Source organism: Glandiceps talaboti, chromosome 1, assembly GCF_964340395.1.
Source record: "Glandiceps talaboti chromosome 1, keGlaTala1.1, whole genome shotgun sequence".
Classification (NCBI taxonomy): Eukaryota; Metazoa; Hemichordata; class Enteropneusta; family Spengelidae; genus Glandiceps; species Glandiceps talaboti.
Window position 1 is genome coordinate 7,037,968 of NC_135549.1, and position 16,674 is coordinate 7,054,641.

General features: G+C 34.5%; 1 protein-coding gene across 6 annotated transcripts in view; it reads left to right on the plus strand.

The window, feature by feature from the left end:
- Positions 1-15,048, plus strand: part of LOC144440950 (inosine-5'-monophosphate dehydrogenase 1b-like) — a 38,202-nt gene extending 23,154 nt beyond the window's left edge. The window contains exons 5-14 of one of the 6 annotated variants that reach the window (XM_078130450.1): positions 174-468; positions 751-950; positions 1,816-1,906; positions 3,635-3,730; positions 4,576-4,659; positions 6,687-6,830; positions 7,731-7,875; positions 9,039-9,182; positions 12,143-12,226; positions 12,533-15,048. In XM_078130450.1, coding sequence (XP_077986576.1) covers positions 174-468; positions 751-950; positions 1,816-1,906; positions 3,635-3,730; positions 4,576-4,659; positions 6,687-6,830; positions 7,731-7,875; positions 9,039-9,182; positions 12,143-12,226; positions 12,533-12,554 — 1,305 coding nt within the window. In that variant the 3' untranslated portion in view covers positions 12,555-15,048. Of the gene's footprint in view, positions 1-173; positions 469-750; positions 951-1,815; positions 1,907-3,634; positions 3,731-4,575; positions 4,660-6,686; positions 6,831-7,730; positions 7,876-9,038; positions 9,183-10,285; positions 11,661-12,142; positions 12,227-12,532 lie in introns of those variants that run through there. The other 5 variants (XM_078130471.1, XM_078130427.1, XM_078130434.1 and 2 more) reach the window with 5 other exon arrangements.
- Positions 15,049-16,674: the final 1,626 nt, after the last annotated feature.

The window sequence follows — 16,674 nt, forward strand, 5'->3', positions numbered from 1 at the left end:
ATGAGCAAGTTTCGTTATAAAACCACGAGTGATGAAAATTTAAAATACACTGTATGATGGTTTAAAGTCAAAGTTAAATTCCATTTTTTTTAAGATGACAGAAACATAAACAATGTTTTATTGTGAATAACCCCAAGAGCTCAATTTTTATGTTGTATTTTTTAATTTGACAGAAATATGAACAAGGTTTTATTATGGATCCTGTGGTGATGAACCCTAAAAATACAGTAAAAGATGTTTTTAAAGCCAAAGCTGAGCATGGGTTTTCTGGAATTCCAATCACTGACAATGGAAAGCTTGGTGGCACACTTTTAGGAATAGTTACAGCAAGAGATATAGATTTTGTTGATAAAGAGTATGATAACAGGCCTTTAGAGCACTTCATGACCAAACGAGAAGATTTAGTGGTTGCACCAGCTAATGTTACACTCAAAGAAGCTAATGAAATTTTGCAAAAAAGTAAAAAAGGTAAAGTTGATATTTTTTTATCCTATTTATTCAGTAACTCAAATAAGTTTTACAGTAGTCAATGATAAAAGCACTTCTTTTCATTTAAGGGAAACTACAAAACAGGCGTAAGGTCACAAATCAAAAGCAGAAACTGATAAATTTACATGTCGAATGATGAAATGTTGTCATGGTTATACACATTGACAAAAGATTTTGAAAAAAAAACCCCAGAAGTGTTTGACCTTATTTTGATCGGAGGTAAGAAACTGAAACATTTGTTTACTTTTTTTCCATTTGTAGGTAAACTACCCATTGTAAATGAAAATGATGAGTTAGTATCAATCATATCAAGAACAGATTTGAAAAAACACAGAGAATTTCCACTAGCATCCAAAGATTCCAGAAAGCAGTTGTTAGTTGGAGCAGCTATCGGTACTAGGGAAGAAGATAGAGTCCGACTTGATTTACTTGTACAGGCTGGTGTAGACGTTGTTATATTGGTGAGAAAATATTTAAAATAATCCTCAAACTATCTCTGTGTGGTTTCTTAAATATATTTACATAAGGCTTATGTAAATTTTGTGATAATGGTAAGGGTATTGCAACTAAATATGTCGTGCCCTTGCTGTGAAACCACATTCAATAGTATTTGCCAATGTAATAACACTGAATGATTTGGTTGAAATATACATATAAGTAAAAGAATACACGCTCTTAAATCAGAATACTTATAGAAGGATAAAGACATGAATTATTCATATACCATGTAAAGACTTGTCTTTGAACAGAAAATATGGTTTTATATCGTGGTCGTTTTATGTCACAACATGTGTCTATATCACTGGTTGTGCGGTGCACAAAAATGGAGGTACAATTGAATTATTTCCCAATATTTTTCTTCATTCTGTCAAAGAAAGGGGAACTGAAGAGTTTAGTCACTACTCATCTGGTGACTTGTAGTGGCAAGGCCTCTTAGGTCACTCATATTTTCCTTGGATGAACAAAAAAACAACATTGGGGAATAATACCTAAATGTCCCTGTATATTTGATATTGTCAACCCAGGTATGGTTCTGAAATGAATTTCTATCCTAAGTTGATGACTTGACATTCATCTGAAAACCCTGCCAGGGCAAGGTTTGTTGTTTACAGGAGAAAGCTGTAAAGTAATACTGTGAAATCTTCAAAATCAGAATTTAAAGTTGAATTTTTTGTGCTTCACTTGACTCACAGTTTTGTCAACTTTTTGTATAAATCCTCAATAAAATGTGAAATAGTGTGTGCAAAACTGAATCAACTTCTTGCTTTATAAAATACAGCATTGCTACTGTTCCATCAACCTTTCTCTATGTTGGTATCGTTCCAGGACTCTTCACAAGGCAACTCAATCTATCAAATCAACATGATTTGCTACATCAAGGAGAAGTATCCAGATTTACAAGTTATTGGGGGTAATGGTAAGGCGTTCAAAACTCATTTGAGTGAAGCAGAGTTAATAACATTGTTAAACTCTAACTGGTTTGGTGATAGTCTTGTTTTTAGCTTGGTGTTAATGTTGTGTTTATGCTTACTATATTAAACTAATATTACTATCACAGCTTTAACTGTAAGAGACAAAAAGGGTAAACAAATATTTAACTAAGAAGGATTTCTCATGATGTTCCATCAAATCACTGGAGGTGAAGATACGTGTGAGTAAATTATTGTAGTTTCATTCATTTGCTGGTTACGCCGTTATGTCAAGAGCAAACAGACATTATGTTTATATCAAAGAAAAGATGAAAGCAACATCATAATAATAATAAAATATACATGTACCCAAATTTTTTGGAAACAAAGTCCATTTGCACCCATACCTACTGCACTGCTGGTACCAACATGTTTGTCCAATACTAATGGACGACGTGAACTTTATTGTAATGATACATAGCAGTGAAATGGTCATGGAAAATAACAAATTGGAAGCATTTTGTTATTGTTATGACTACAGACCCTTAAATAAAAGTTTTGTTATATTAGATTTTAAGTAAAATCCCTCATACAACCGAAAGGTGCTCCTACAAATTGGAAAATATCTTTGATTACCCTTTGTGTCTCTTTCCTATGTTGGTGCTTTGTGTTTATGCAATGATATCTATGTTCTAGGGCATGTTGTATTCTTATAAGGGATTTCATTCTCTGGAAGTGCATGGTATCACATCCTGTAAGAATATCATGTTGTTGAAGTGCACAGTACCACACCCATCCTGCTGGCCACTTATAAAGCACTTTAATAGTATAAATGCCACATGGATATCTGTAAACAATGACTAATGTATTTATGTATAGGCAATATATTCTGAAAGTAATGAAAATAAGGCTGGAAGACTGAAAGCAGAATATATATCAGTGGAGAGTACATACATATTTCAAAACTTTATATTATAATGGAATCTAAAAAAATGGCCATTGTCAATGAATTAATATGTTTCCTCAGAACATTTTGTAATGGGTATTGTATCAATGTTCAAGGCATGACTGATCATAACAATTTCCTGTTTGTTTAATTAACAATGGCCAGCAATACAGCATATTACAGTTACCTACTTTCAGCCATTGTTAAATGTAATGTAGCACAAGGGGCACCCCAGGTTAGGGAACAGAATAGCTAAATATGTCACTATGTATTCCAAACTTGTGACAGTACAAGAGTAGTCAATGAAATGGACGTAAATGACATTAAAGAGTTCAGGAAATTTAAACAATTTAAAACTGAAGAAACAGAATTGTTTCAATTAGCCAAGAATGTTAATCAAAATTTGCTATGAATTGTTGGGAAAGTGTGATTTTCAAAATATAACTTACAGTACAAAGTGATTTTGGCTCAAAATTGTCTGTGTAATAGCACCCCTAGTGGCCAAAGTATACAATCTTTCTTTTTTATGGAAATGACAGTATGTATGACATATTAACTGAAGTCCATTGGTGTGAAAAACTGTGATTAGCATATTAGCAATGTGAATCATAAATACCAAAAAGATATAGTTGACCAAACCTGAACCATTTCTGTGATAAATTTCACACATCAGTGGCTTGCACTTGTTTGCATGTTTTTGACAGTATTGTAAATGTAGTATTTCTACAAACAGCTGTTTGATATATACTCAGCATCCCCGAGACTAATATATTTCATTTACTACCTTCAGTTGTTACTGCAGCACAAGCTAAGAATTTGATTGATGCTGGAGTAGATGCTTTGCGAGTTGGAATGGGCAGTGGATCCATCTGTATTACTCAAGAAGGTAGGTTTCATGAAATGAGATGAATTAATCTTAGTTTAGGTTAACAGTTAGTATTTCAGATCAGACACATCTGTACACACTTATATACAAACATTGTCATACATTATACAGATACTGTATTCCACTCACATACACACACACACACACATATATATATATACTGTTATATTCATTCACATACACTTACACATGCATGCAGGCTTACACACACTCACACTTGCATGCATGCTTGCACATGCACAGTTGTGTGCACACACATACACCCCTCTATAGACATGCTTGCACATAACCAGTTACATACACACACATACACCAGTCTATAGATGTACTTGCACATACACACACCACTCTTTTAACATGCTTGCACATACACAGTTGCGTGCACGCACACACGCACGCACACACACACACACACACACACACACACCACTCTATTAACATGCTTGCACATACACAGTTGTGCACACATACACACATCACTCTTTTAACATACTTGCACATACACTGAGCATGTGCACACACACACACACACACACACACACACACACACACACACCACTAGACATGCATGCCATACTTGTAAGTTTCCCTGGCAGATCCTAGTCAAGTGGAAGGTTACAAGTTTTGACGATAACTGGTGCAGAAAAAAAACAAAATGTAACAATATAAAAACAAACCATCACATGATACAGTTCCAAAAATTGACTTTCATTTTACGCAAGACAAATACAAGACACTTTTTGGGGAGATTTGATAATTTGGCTAACAGTACTAAAATATAAAAGACTTTTGTGGGTTCATTTGATAAATTTGGCTAACCATTACTAATCAGCTACTAATACCAGTTCCAGGTGGCTCTGCACAAAATCTTCCCAATAAGACACCTAAGAATAAGAAACGCTACCAGAAAGGTGACTACACTAGTACATGTAAGTAACACCTATCAAAAGGTCGGTGTTTAGGTTCTCACATCATGGTGTAAATTCCCAATCCAGTTCCAAATTTTTGTCATTTTGTAAGACTGGTCTTGTGTTTGGATGCTGTAAAGTGAACGTAATAAAGTGTTGTATCGTAGTAGCAATGTTGGTACACCTTACTCAAGGACACTGGACCCAGCTTCCCTTCGTGAATAATCAAGGAAATTTTAAATTTGCAATTCTTGATCTCTTCCCTTCGTCGTCGTAGCGTTCAAACCTGTGTATGTTAGCATGCCCCCCAAAACAGTTGAAAGCTGCCATTATCCAGCAACAAAATTATCACTCATATCATTCCTTTTACACTACCCATGACCTCTTATATTGACTTTCTAACTTTGTCGTCTCCCGCATTGAAATTAACTTTGAAGTGGTAGAAAAGTGCTTCCCCAACACTATACTCATATCGTTCATATTGGAAAGATTTTTGCAGAAATGAGCCCACACCAATTAGGTGATGTTGGAGCATCACAGATATTACAAGGTGTTGTGCCGCCATCTTTAAAATTTGTAAAATCAACAAAGCACCAAATTAGGCATTGAGTTGTTGATTGCAGCCAATCAAATGAACCTATTGGGGCGTGCTAAATATATAGACCAATAGAATGCATTGATTTCAAGGGAAGAGGTAAAGAATATTGAAATTGAATTCTCTTGATTGTTCAAGATGAACTGTTCATGTGGTATTGGTATTGGATTTGATAAATTTCCTAACACTTACTTTATCAACTAAGACTACATGCTAACATCCGTAATCCTAGTTATCTCTTTCATTAACAAATTAAACCAGGATTCTCTGCACAGTTAATATATTGGGCCTAGTGTTCTTCAGTTTTGCCACAAATTTTATGTCCAGATGTTTATGCATGTATGTTCGTTAGACTTCATGCATGGCTTATAAGTAGGCAGGTAGAAAATGTAACTTTTGCTGTAAAAGTCATATTATATTTGTTGTCCGTAACTTGTATGATTTTTTTCAGTTATCAAGTTCATGAAAGTCTGTGTTATTAATTACAATATGAGAGTTATTTATCAATATGTGTCCAGGTGTAGGTTGCCAGGGACTAATATAACATACGCTTATTGCCTGGTTATGTACATGTCCATTACTTATTAGACATTAATTACCATTAATATGACACCTGCTAGTGCCCAAATAAGGCCACACAATAACTGTTTCATAACACATCACAATCTCAGGACATATTCTTTCCATGGTCGAAACAAATCACTGGAAAGTAGAATATGACTAGTGCACAGTCTATGCAAAATGAAGTTACTATGGTTTACCTGTCCAAACCACCTGATACGATCTAAGCCAATCACTGAAGGCTTTATGAAAACAATGTTTATAATGTATATTAGTCCCAGGTTCTGTAGAGGTAGAACTGCAACTGTGTTACACCACCATTATCTTTAAGAAGAAATTAAGATGGTCATACCTTTATTTGTGATAGAAGGACAACATTTGATAATGATACTTTTTGTGTTTTAATGTCTCTTTATACTAATTATGTGCCTGTGACCTCACATTGCACTGTTTACAGTTATACTTGCAAGCCTCATGACACATTTTGTTGTTAATTTTATAAAAACCTGCCACCTGGTAAGACCATACCCGAAAAGATATTTAAATGTTATTTCTTGGTGTTGTAAAATTTAGTGTGAGAAAACAAATGTAATCAGTCCAACTACAAAAGGATGCACCATTTTGGAGACATGGACTTGAAGTGAAGTAACCAGGTTTACTGTAATAAAAAATGCAAGTTCAGTTGTCAACTTGTCTGTGGTTGCTAAATTGGACTGATTCATAAAAGAAGGAGCAACATGAACATTTATCACGTTTTGTTTTTTTCAGATCACTTGTACATTTTTCAGCGTTTGTTTTATTATTCAATTTTACTCTTATGTGTGAGAGATAAGAACAGCTAAGTCAGTTTGTGGAAAAACTTAGTTTGACTAATTCATTTATTATCACACAGTAATGGCAGTAGGAAGACCACAGGGTACAGCTGTGTATAAGGTAGCTGAATATGCCAGGAGATTTGGTGTACCAGTAGTAGCTGATGGTGGCATAGCAACAGTAGGACACATTACAAAGGCTTTAGCACTTGGAGCATCTACAGGTAGTCATATCCTATCATTACCAAAAACATCACTGCAAATTGTGTTACAGCAAAAACTACATTTTAACAAATGTTTAAAATAACTCAAATTTGTCTTTCAAAACCCTTGTCTGAGGATATGAACTGAGTTTGTTTAAGCAAAAGGAAAATGAACAGCATCAGAAAAACTCTATTCTGATTAAGTTTTCTAAATATATTGTTACATATTTGCCCTGTGAAGAAAGCATTATAATGGTTGGTATGGAGTAACATCTTTGATCAAATATATACCCCATCAGATTTCACATAGTAATTTTCAGTTTTATTCTGTCTTTTGTACTTTTCTTATCTCCATTATCGGGTGAAGTACAAGTTTTCTAGATATTACATTTATTGCTCGGCATATTTACAGTGTTTATGTTGAAAATGTGTTCAAAATTAAAAGAAAGAAAAAGAAAATGAATAGCAAAATATGAACTGAAAAAGTCACTTTTCAAACTTCCTGTTACATGTAATGATAACGTCAGCATAATGTTTTCCACATATGTATATTGAAAACAGATGCATATGAGGATTTTCCAAAGGCCTCCGCCATCCCTTAAAATATGTGAACTACTCCTGAAAAGGAACTTCATGGGAGCATAGACAGTGGAGGGGAAATGGTGATTTGCATAATCACATCTCACAAACTGCGAGATTTGGTGTGATCTTATCACATCTTGGAAGTCAGGTACCAGAAAGCTAATCTAATTATGGACAAGGTGTTAACAGGATCCTAACAGACTTGAAAGGGAGTGCTGCAGTTGCATATCCTTTTCTTCTCCACTGTCTATGATGTCTATGATGGTAGTACCACTCTTTGTACTGCTATTAGTTTCTTAGAGTTCTCATGTTTGTTTGTTTGTTTGTTTATTTGTGTAGTGATGATGGGTTCCCTGTTAGCTGGTACATCAGAAGCACCAGGAGAATACTTCTTTTCAGACGGAGTCAGATTAAAGAAATACCGTGGAATGGGGTCATTGGATGCCATGGAACAAAATAAATCCAGTCAAAATAGATATTTCAGGTAAGTCTGATACAGTATTATTATATTACGGTGAATCCTACATGATAACAAACAATTTCCTGAAGTCTATAATTTCTCTTTAATGAACTTCCCAGAGAATATGAAAAGATTTTGTTGTGTAAACAAAAAGGGAAATGAACAGCCTCATAATAATGCTCTAAATAAGTTTCCTAAATATTTTGTCAAACATTTGCCATATCAACAGAGCATCACAATGTGAATTCATCATAATGTTATTTGTTACACGGCATGTCTAAAAAAACTCATGACATTATTTTAAGTTTAACAGCATCTTATTCCTGCATCCCATCTACATTAACTTATCCCCTATTGAGCTACTTTCTCACTCAGTAAATGATAAGTGAGCCCTCTAGGCCAAATTGATGGAGAGTAATTTCTTGTGACCCTCCTCAAATGTTGTGGTCCCCAATCCCTTACTATGTGGTAACCCACAAGAAAACTGGATTGTCATCATTTTGACCCATACTTAATAAATGTTGTCTTTCAAATCCATTTAGAGGGCACACTTTCAGTTTCACACCACACATACATGTATTATCATATCTTCCTCCATTTCTCAGTCAGTAACTTGACACCATCGTCCTCTCCCTTCATTTTGTTTCATCTGTTTTTATTTAGTGCTTCTTTATCTGACTTGCCTGGGTAAGTGTGTCTTTCATGCTTTCAATTCCAGCCTCTTCCCAGTCATTTCTCTTCTGTCTCTCCTCTCTCCAATTCCTTCCATCATTGTTTTTCTTTGCACACTGCACACAATAATATTCCTATAAATTCCAAGGATATAGTTAGTAATTTGTTAGACAGTAGAAATGTTTTGATAAATTCACAGTTTCAGCACATAAGTGTCATATTTTTTATGTACATTTTCATTTTGGACTAAATGTTTTTCTTGTAACTCTTAGAATATTTCTTATCCAGTTTAGATATCGGTAGTATGTAACCAAAAAATGTTTAGTTTTGTCAGATCATAAAACCTCAGTATTTCTACTAAGAGAGGTTTTCAAACCTTATCATGGAATAGGTGAAAGCTTGTTATTCAGGCAATACACAAAGAGTGCTGATATATTTACACCTGTTTCAGCACTCCTAAGTTACTTCAAAAAGTGAATGTAGTAATAAATTTCACTTGTGTTGTTTCTTTCTAGTGAAATGGATAAGCTGAAGGTAGCTCAGGGTGTATCTGGTAGTATTGTAGACAAAGGTTCAATTCATAAATTTATACCATACTTAGTGGCTGGTATACAGCATGGGTGTCAAGATATTGGTGCTAAAAGTCTCTCTATGCTAAGGTAAGTCACAACAACAACAACAACAAAGAACTTTGATAGACAGTCTCAGGAACACTTATGTCACCCTCAACATATGTACGTATACGCACCTCACCAATACTGTGGGGTACTATTTGTTGAAAATGTGGGGAAATGGTGAGAGAAGTTCTGATAGTTCACTATTTCTATAGATGATTTGATCTACTGAACTAATGGCTTAGGGGCGAGATTAATAGTTCAATGTAGGATAAAAAACTAAATTCTTATACTTAGGCCTCAGACCCCCTCCCCTTCTTACTAAATTGGCCAAACTTGAGAATTGTTTCAGACTGTACAATCAACAAATCAGTATGTAGTAGTATGAATATAAAGCCAGTATGGAGTGAGTGAAAAAATATTTCTTTTGTTGACACTTTACTTTATTTTAGTGCCATGCATTTACTATACCAAAAATTCTTCCATTTCTCAATTTGACATTTTAAAAAGAAATATTTGTATTTAGGGGTATAAAACAGATTCCATTAAAAGTAAAATCGATTTTGTAGGAGGAGATCTATAATGGCTCAAACCCCACCCCCAAAGTAAAAGAATATAGTTTTTTAATCCTACATTGAGCTATTAATCTCACCCCTTACACAAAGATGAATATCCCACAATTGAATATATGCACAATGTGTATTCAGAAATGTATCAAAAGTGCTTTGCATAAACCCCTGTAAATATGTGGATTTGTCTGAATTCAAGGTGATAGTACTTGAGCAGACAAATCAAAATAGAATTATGGGCTACTCAGCTTACTGTGCATAGTCATGATCATGATCTTTTGTTTAGTATTGGTTCAATAGAAAGTGAAACTAAGTGTGTTTGATGTGGCCCAGTTTATCCCTGGTTGTCTGCTTGATTTATTCAGCATTTAGTCAGGACATGAAATGTCAAAAACCAAAATGATTGTGATAAATGTCATTTGTAAAGAGTGGTGGTGAAAATATGATTTACAGAACAGTAATACCCTTACAGAACTACACATAATGCCTTCATTAATATGGCCGTAGAAGATATATTTACATATTGGTGAACTAGTACACCTGGTATCTCCCCAAAATATACCCTCCTTTCCTTTACAGTTCGTATGGAAATGGTGACCAGTCCAGAACAGAACAAAATGACACTAAAGGGCAGCAAATAGAACAAGAATTGTGGGCCAAGTTCACTAATATAACACCAGTAAATTTGACTAGACGTCACAATAACATGAACTCCGAAGGAGAGATAAAAGAACTGTAACTATGGTTACAAATGACTGATACAAACTCCTATGGAGAATTGTCAGGATATCTTTATTCATGGCTGTCATGGTGATATGAAGTACAAAAACATTTCTTGTATGACATTCCATTTCAAGGTCTCAAAATAAACGATTAAGTTTTAGTATTGTATGTTTTGTGTTTCAGTGTTGATGAATGGTATTTATTGTTAATGTAGAAATGTTCATTGACTATAGTAGATACTGTACATGTGTATTCAAGCTAAGGTGTTAGGTTAGGTTAGGTTAGAGATAGGAATAAGGTCAGACTTCCTAGTATAAACCCTGATTTATGTTGGCTGCCATGAGTAGTAGACACAGTGTTCTACATGTGTCCAATCTCAATTGACTGGATTTCATAACATGGCAAAACACTTACAGCAGCTATGGATTTACTGCAATTTGGCCTGTAGAGGGCTTCCTACTTTGCTTCCTGACTGTCTAGAACAATGCCATCACCAGGAAAATGACAACAGTTTGATGACATATTTCCAAAATTCAGATTGGTCATGTATGAATTGTGTGCATGTTTGATGTCATTTCATATTTGGGTGAGCTGTTTACTAGGGTTGTTGTGCCTGACTTCAAAACAAATATATACAACTTGTTAAAGGCCAATGATTCAATGACAGGTTCATGTATTATCATGATCTCTCATCCCTTGAGCCATAAGGATTACATAGAATCATTCTTGTGTTCTTGACCAACATTTCAATAGCTCCACAAGACAATGTTTTTCACAGCTAGTGTTTAATCCACATCCAAGCCTTCATATTTAGTCGTCATGTAAGTGTAATCTTAGTGTTGGTATTCAATATGGGTTGTGTGATTTAGTACTTTCATGAAAGGTTAAATAGGATAATCCTATTTTACCTTTCATGAAAGTACTAAATCACACAACCCAATCAAAGTAACACCTCACAGTCTACTCAAAACCTTGCATCCCACCTCAAGAAAATTCTTTGACTCACACAGTTTAGATCAGGCTATAGCACTAGAGTGGCAAAATAGAACAAGAAGGTTGACTTAAACTTAAAGCAGTAGACTGAGGGTACCGGCCACTGCCACTTGTCAGTACTCATAATCTTTCATACCACAAGCTATTAGACTTTTTAATGCCAATTTTAAGCGTGCTACTTGAGTCATTTCCACTGGTTTTTATTGTATCCAACTTTATATCATACCTTGCTTTTATCTGTCATGTGCAATATTTCCATAGGACTGTAAATATTTATTGAGTTATTTATGGTTTCCTTTTTAGTTTGTAAGTTGTGTCTTCATATTTATCACAGTTATGTATGCTTTTAACAGCAGTTGTTATAATGACCCTTTTAGGGATTTAATAAAGTATTGTCTTGTCCTATCTTATCTATCTTATCTTATCTTGTCGTATCCATTCCCATACTTCGTAATACATGTGTGGAGTGAAAGTCATGGTGTCAACCAAGAAATCAAATGATGATCATTTTATTGGTGCACCTCATGGTAAAATTCTATTTCAAGAAACAAGAATTATGGAATTTACTTTTATCAGGAAACGACACGATTGAATACATAAACTGTCTATGAAGATGTACAATAACTGGATTTGTATGGAAGGGGTGTACACTAGTGTCGTCACACTCTTCAGCTGAGTTTAGTCATAGTTCATTTTGGTTTGTTATGTTACATTTATTAGGTCCATGATGTATTCTGGTGAACTGAAATTTGAAAAGAGAACTAATGCAGCTCAAGTTGAAGGTGGTGTGCATGGATTACATTCGTAAGTATTAAACACTTCATAGCAGTGTGTCGAACTTGAGACATACAACATAACAGTAGCAAAGAAAAAAACAAATATTAGCATTGATATTCAATACTAGCTAAGTTGACTTTAGCAAGAACATTGTATAAAAGATGCAGTAGATTTACGTGTGGCAAAACTTATGCTTTTGTCTCTGTCTGTCTGTCTGTCTGTAATCATATCTCAAAAACTAGTGCATCAATTCTAATAAAACTTGCTACACATCTTCATTTTGGTAATGACAAGAACTGATTATTTTTTTTTGTTTGATCCTTTTTTCACTAGGTATGAGAAGAGGTTCTACTAATGGCTTGGTATATATGTATATAAATATATATTTATTACAAAGAATGCAAGTACTGAAGTGAAGCGGATTAAGGACCGAAGCTTACATTACGTTCCAGAGTATATGGTTTTGTATCTGATTTTATGAAGTCTGGTTGACTTTTTGCCAGACTTTTAATATGAAGGACATAGCATATCAGAGTTAAAAGGGAAGACATGCAAAGGAAAAGATTTCCATCAAGACTTTAAAAAGATGTAATTTTTTGAATATAGTCCTATGCTAAGATGTAAAAAAAAAATGACTGTGTAAGGCCACAGATGTTGCCTTTCTGTAAGGTGCAGTTTTTTTGTCGTCAAAAATAATCTGATGTATCATTTTGTTTCAAGTTTAATGTAAAGATGTTATTTTGGTGTAAGCAAATCATTGTGGTACTACAATGTTTAGAGAGATGTCTGGTCAAAGGTTAAAAGATGAATAAGGGTAATACTAAAAAGCAAACCTCGTTTCGAATCAATGATTTGACTTCACTGGGTGGTTTTCAATAAAAATTTGCTGTAAAAACACTTTTCACATGATAAGTTGTTACATTGTCATATCAATGAGTCTACAGTAAACAGTTAATGATTGTATGATTTAACTACAACAAATGGGTATGTAGGTATTATACAACTACCAGTTTCAGTTTTCAAACCTCCAATCATTTGCCAAACCAGTATTGTGTCAATTATCAGAGTTCTCAGTTCATAATCCAAAACTCAAAATATGTTGATGAGAACATTATTGTTCAGGTCATTGCTAATACTGCTGATATTTAGTTTCAATGAGAATTGGCATTATTATGCAACACAGCAATGAAGAGTTTTGGCATCATTCTCTCTCTTTAATAGATTATCCATGGCTCATGTGCCATAAACCTGGACATATTTGCTAAAGACTTCATTTTGTTGGAAAACAAAAAATGCAAAAATAAATGGTGACTAAAATGTACAAGAACACAGTGTACCAGTTTGGTAATTAGTAAAAAATTAGTCTATGAGAACTAGGTGAAGACACAAAATTTGCTTGTGGCGAAAATATGTATGTTACAGTATACTGGGTCGAGTCTGGACTTTTCAGTGCATTTCTATAACATCTAAGATACAGCCAGCAAACATAGCTACTTACCTTGATGTCTCTACCCTATCAAAGAGCTGATAGGGGGAGGGGCAATACAATGTATGAGACCACAGTCTAGTGGTCATGCTACCCTTTGAATTCCTGTATCACAAACAAATATGAAGTCATAAAATATATTAGTTTACGCCAAGAAGCTCGACTTGTATAAAATTTATGAAATGATCAGCCATGAAATTAAAAAAATTCCATTGCCAAAAATGTAAACTTTCTGAAATTGTTATCAATTTGTGAACAATTTGTAGATTTGATTATAAAGATAAACTTTACTACCAACTACTAGTACTATATGTGGTACAAAGTACAAATGAACTTGCACTTCATTCTATCTACACACTTGTCTATAGTCTGTAAGGTACGCTGTGACGGGGCGCCCTCATACATCGGTCAACCCCTCTGAGAGGAGGGCAAAGCCACACGACGTATCTTACAATCTAACTTGTCTAATGCACACTTTGTTTCAGAATATCTACTTTTACATGTAAATTACATTGGGCATTAATTACTGACAGATCTGTGTAAAACCCTTCCTAACAATGCTAAGTTTTCAGGAGAGTATTAGACACATAGATAAAAAAAAATATATAGAAAAATCAAATTATGTTCTTGTGAAATTTTTATTCCGGGATGTCGTATATTTGTTTTAATCTCCACTGATCATGTTATAGTAGACAGGTTAACATAAATTGTCATGAACAGCAAAATGTGAAAGTTGTATGACAAGTAGAATGAAAGATCAACAGACAAAGTTTATAGCTAAACAAAAGATTGTTGTCAAGACAACAGATGCATGCTGTAAACTTGTTCCCTTGTATTAACCTTTTACAAAGAATTTCAATTAACATTATAGAATAGAAACAGACAAACTATTTTTTGAAACCTGCCAAACTGTGATATTTATTTATATTATCAGTGCTATTCTTGGATTTGTTTAGTATATTTTTGAGTAAATACATTTTCAGTAGTCTGGTCTTTTCAGTATATTTCTATAACATGTCAGACATAGCCAGTAAACATAGCTACTTAACTTGATGCTATTTCATGACTAGTATCATCATAAGTGTATATTTTGTATTTCACACTTTGGAAATAAAACTTAGCAAATTCTCCTCTCATTCCTACTCTTACAAAAAATCAACGTTTTAGTGTCTTTGCAAATGAAGTTTATATTTCAGATACAATTCCAAGTTGTGTTGATTAAAGATTAATATGCAGACCGTTTGTTGTGTATTTTATGTAAGTTACTGATTGACTTTGAGTGACTGGTCTGTAACATAGGGATGTCTATGACAAATGTACTTCGAACAGTCATTGCCAATTTGTTGAGGCTTTGTCTAATAAAACACTATACAATTAATGTTTACTGTGTTTTTAGCACAGCAGAGAATAAGTAGTGCTTTAGGCCATAGCCCCTCTGTTTGTGGGGAGACTCTCTCACAGTCCTCGGGATCAGCGATCGCTAAAACGGTTGTTTTGTATGTCCCGATATCTACCATATGATTGTACTCGAATATCCTCGTACTGTGCGCCCTCATCGACTACATAGGGCTGATCATTCGTTGACGTGTTGCTGCGATGGTTGGGGTTATTTGGTGGGAATGTTTTTGAGATGATCTACATGAAGAACTGTTTATTAAAAGAATATACAAATCATTAATAATAGGCGTATTATTTCTGAATTTTGGTCAAATTTACTCATCGAAACTAGGCAGCACTTCATAGTATTACTAAAAGGAACATCCTTTTATAAATAACGGCTTGTATTTCAGTATCAGATGTGTATAACATTGGCGCTAACACAAGCCCTAAGGAAGTTTTGAAACGGCAGTCTGTCTGTATATCATTGTTTTCAATACAAGTGGATCAACTCAAATGAAACTTAATACACGTGTTTCATATATGAGATAAAGGAAGAACGGGTTAGGTTTTGGTAACATGAATTTTAATGGCAATTAATTTCAATCTTGCTCCGGTAAGACAGCAATGACAATGCTGCCCTCAGCGGTAGTTGCAATTTCTTTCAGATCTATCGTCAACTATGGATATAATCGCCGATGTGTGTGTGTTGAAAGCACAGCCGTTTGTGGGCTAATGTTCTATTCAGGGATGGTCATAATCCGAAGTAAAGGCGTTATTAGGTATTTACGAATACACGAAAAATACTGTCACCAAGTGTTTGCACTTAAAAACGATATCGTGTTACTGGTATGACCACCCCTTTAGAATTTAGCCCATAAGCGGCTGTGCTTAGAATATACTACTATACACACCTGTAACTCCATGTGAACTCGTCACGGATTTATGCAACATTTACATGTAGACTGGCACTAGTTCCTTGGGAGATTTTTGGGTTTCAAGTCTTGTATTCGTCAAATGTTTTGAGTTTGTTATTCAATTTTAGTTTTTCAGGAAAATATCAAACTTTCTTTCCCCAGTTACTACAAATCAGCAGTGTCCCAAGATTGAACGTACTGTAACGCATTCACCCAAATGGCAACTGTTTCGAAATCACTTATTCAGGTTATCATTTCACACAAAAGAAAGAAACCTTTTACACGCATTCAAATAAAGATTGGAAAAGAAAACCATGAGACTTGAACAAGTCTACTATACTGCCAAAGAAATGATAACTGTCCGAAAGGAAACTGAAACAGCTGTACACTTCTACTTTTTTGCCGATATGTGACTAAAACATTGGCCTGCAAATGTTTTAGTTGCTTCTGCATTTGAACATTATTGAAAACGTACCTTGTAAGTCAGTCATTTGAAAACTATATATCAACAAGGTAATGATGGACAAATACCCCCCCCCCCCCCGTCTTAGATTATAATACGTACATCCACAGACAGGTAAGTTACTTGTCTGTGATACACCATTCTTCAACTTGTTTACAAATGAGCCTATTTAGAAAGAAACTTTACCCACCCATGATGGCACGTACTAGACTAGTAGAACAGATGTTAAAGC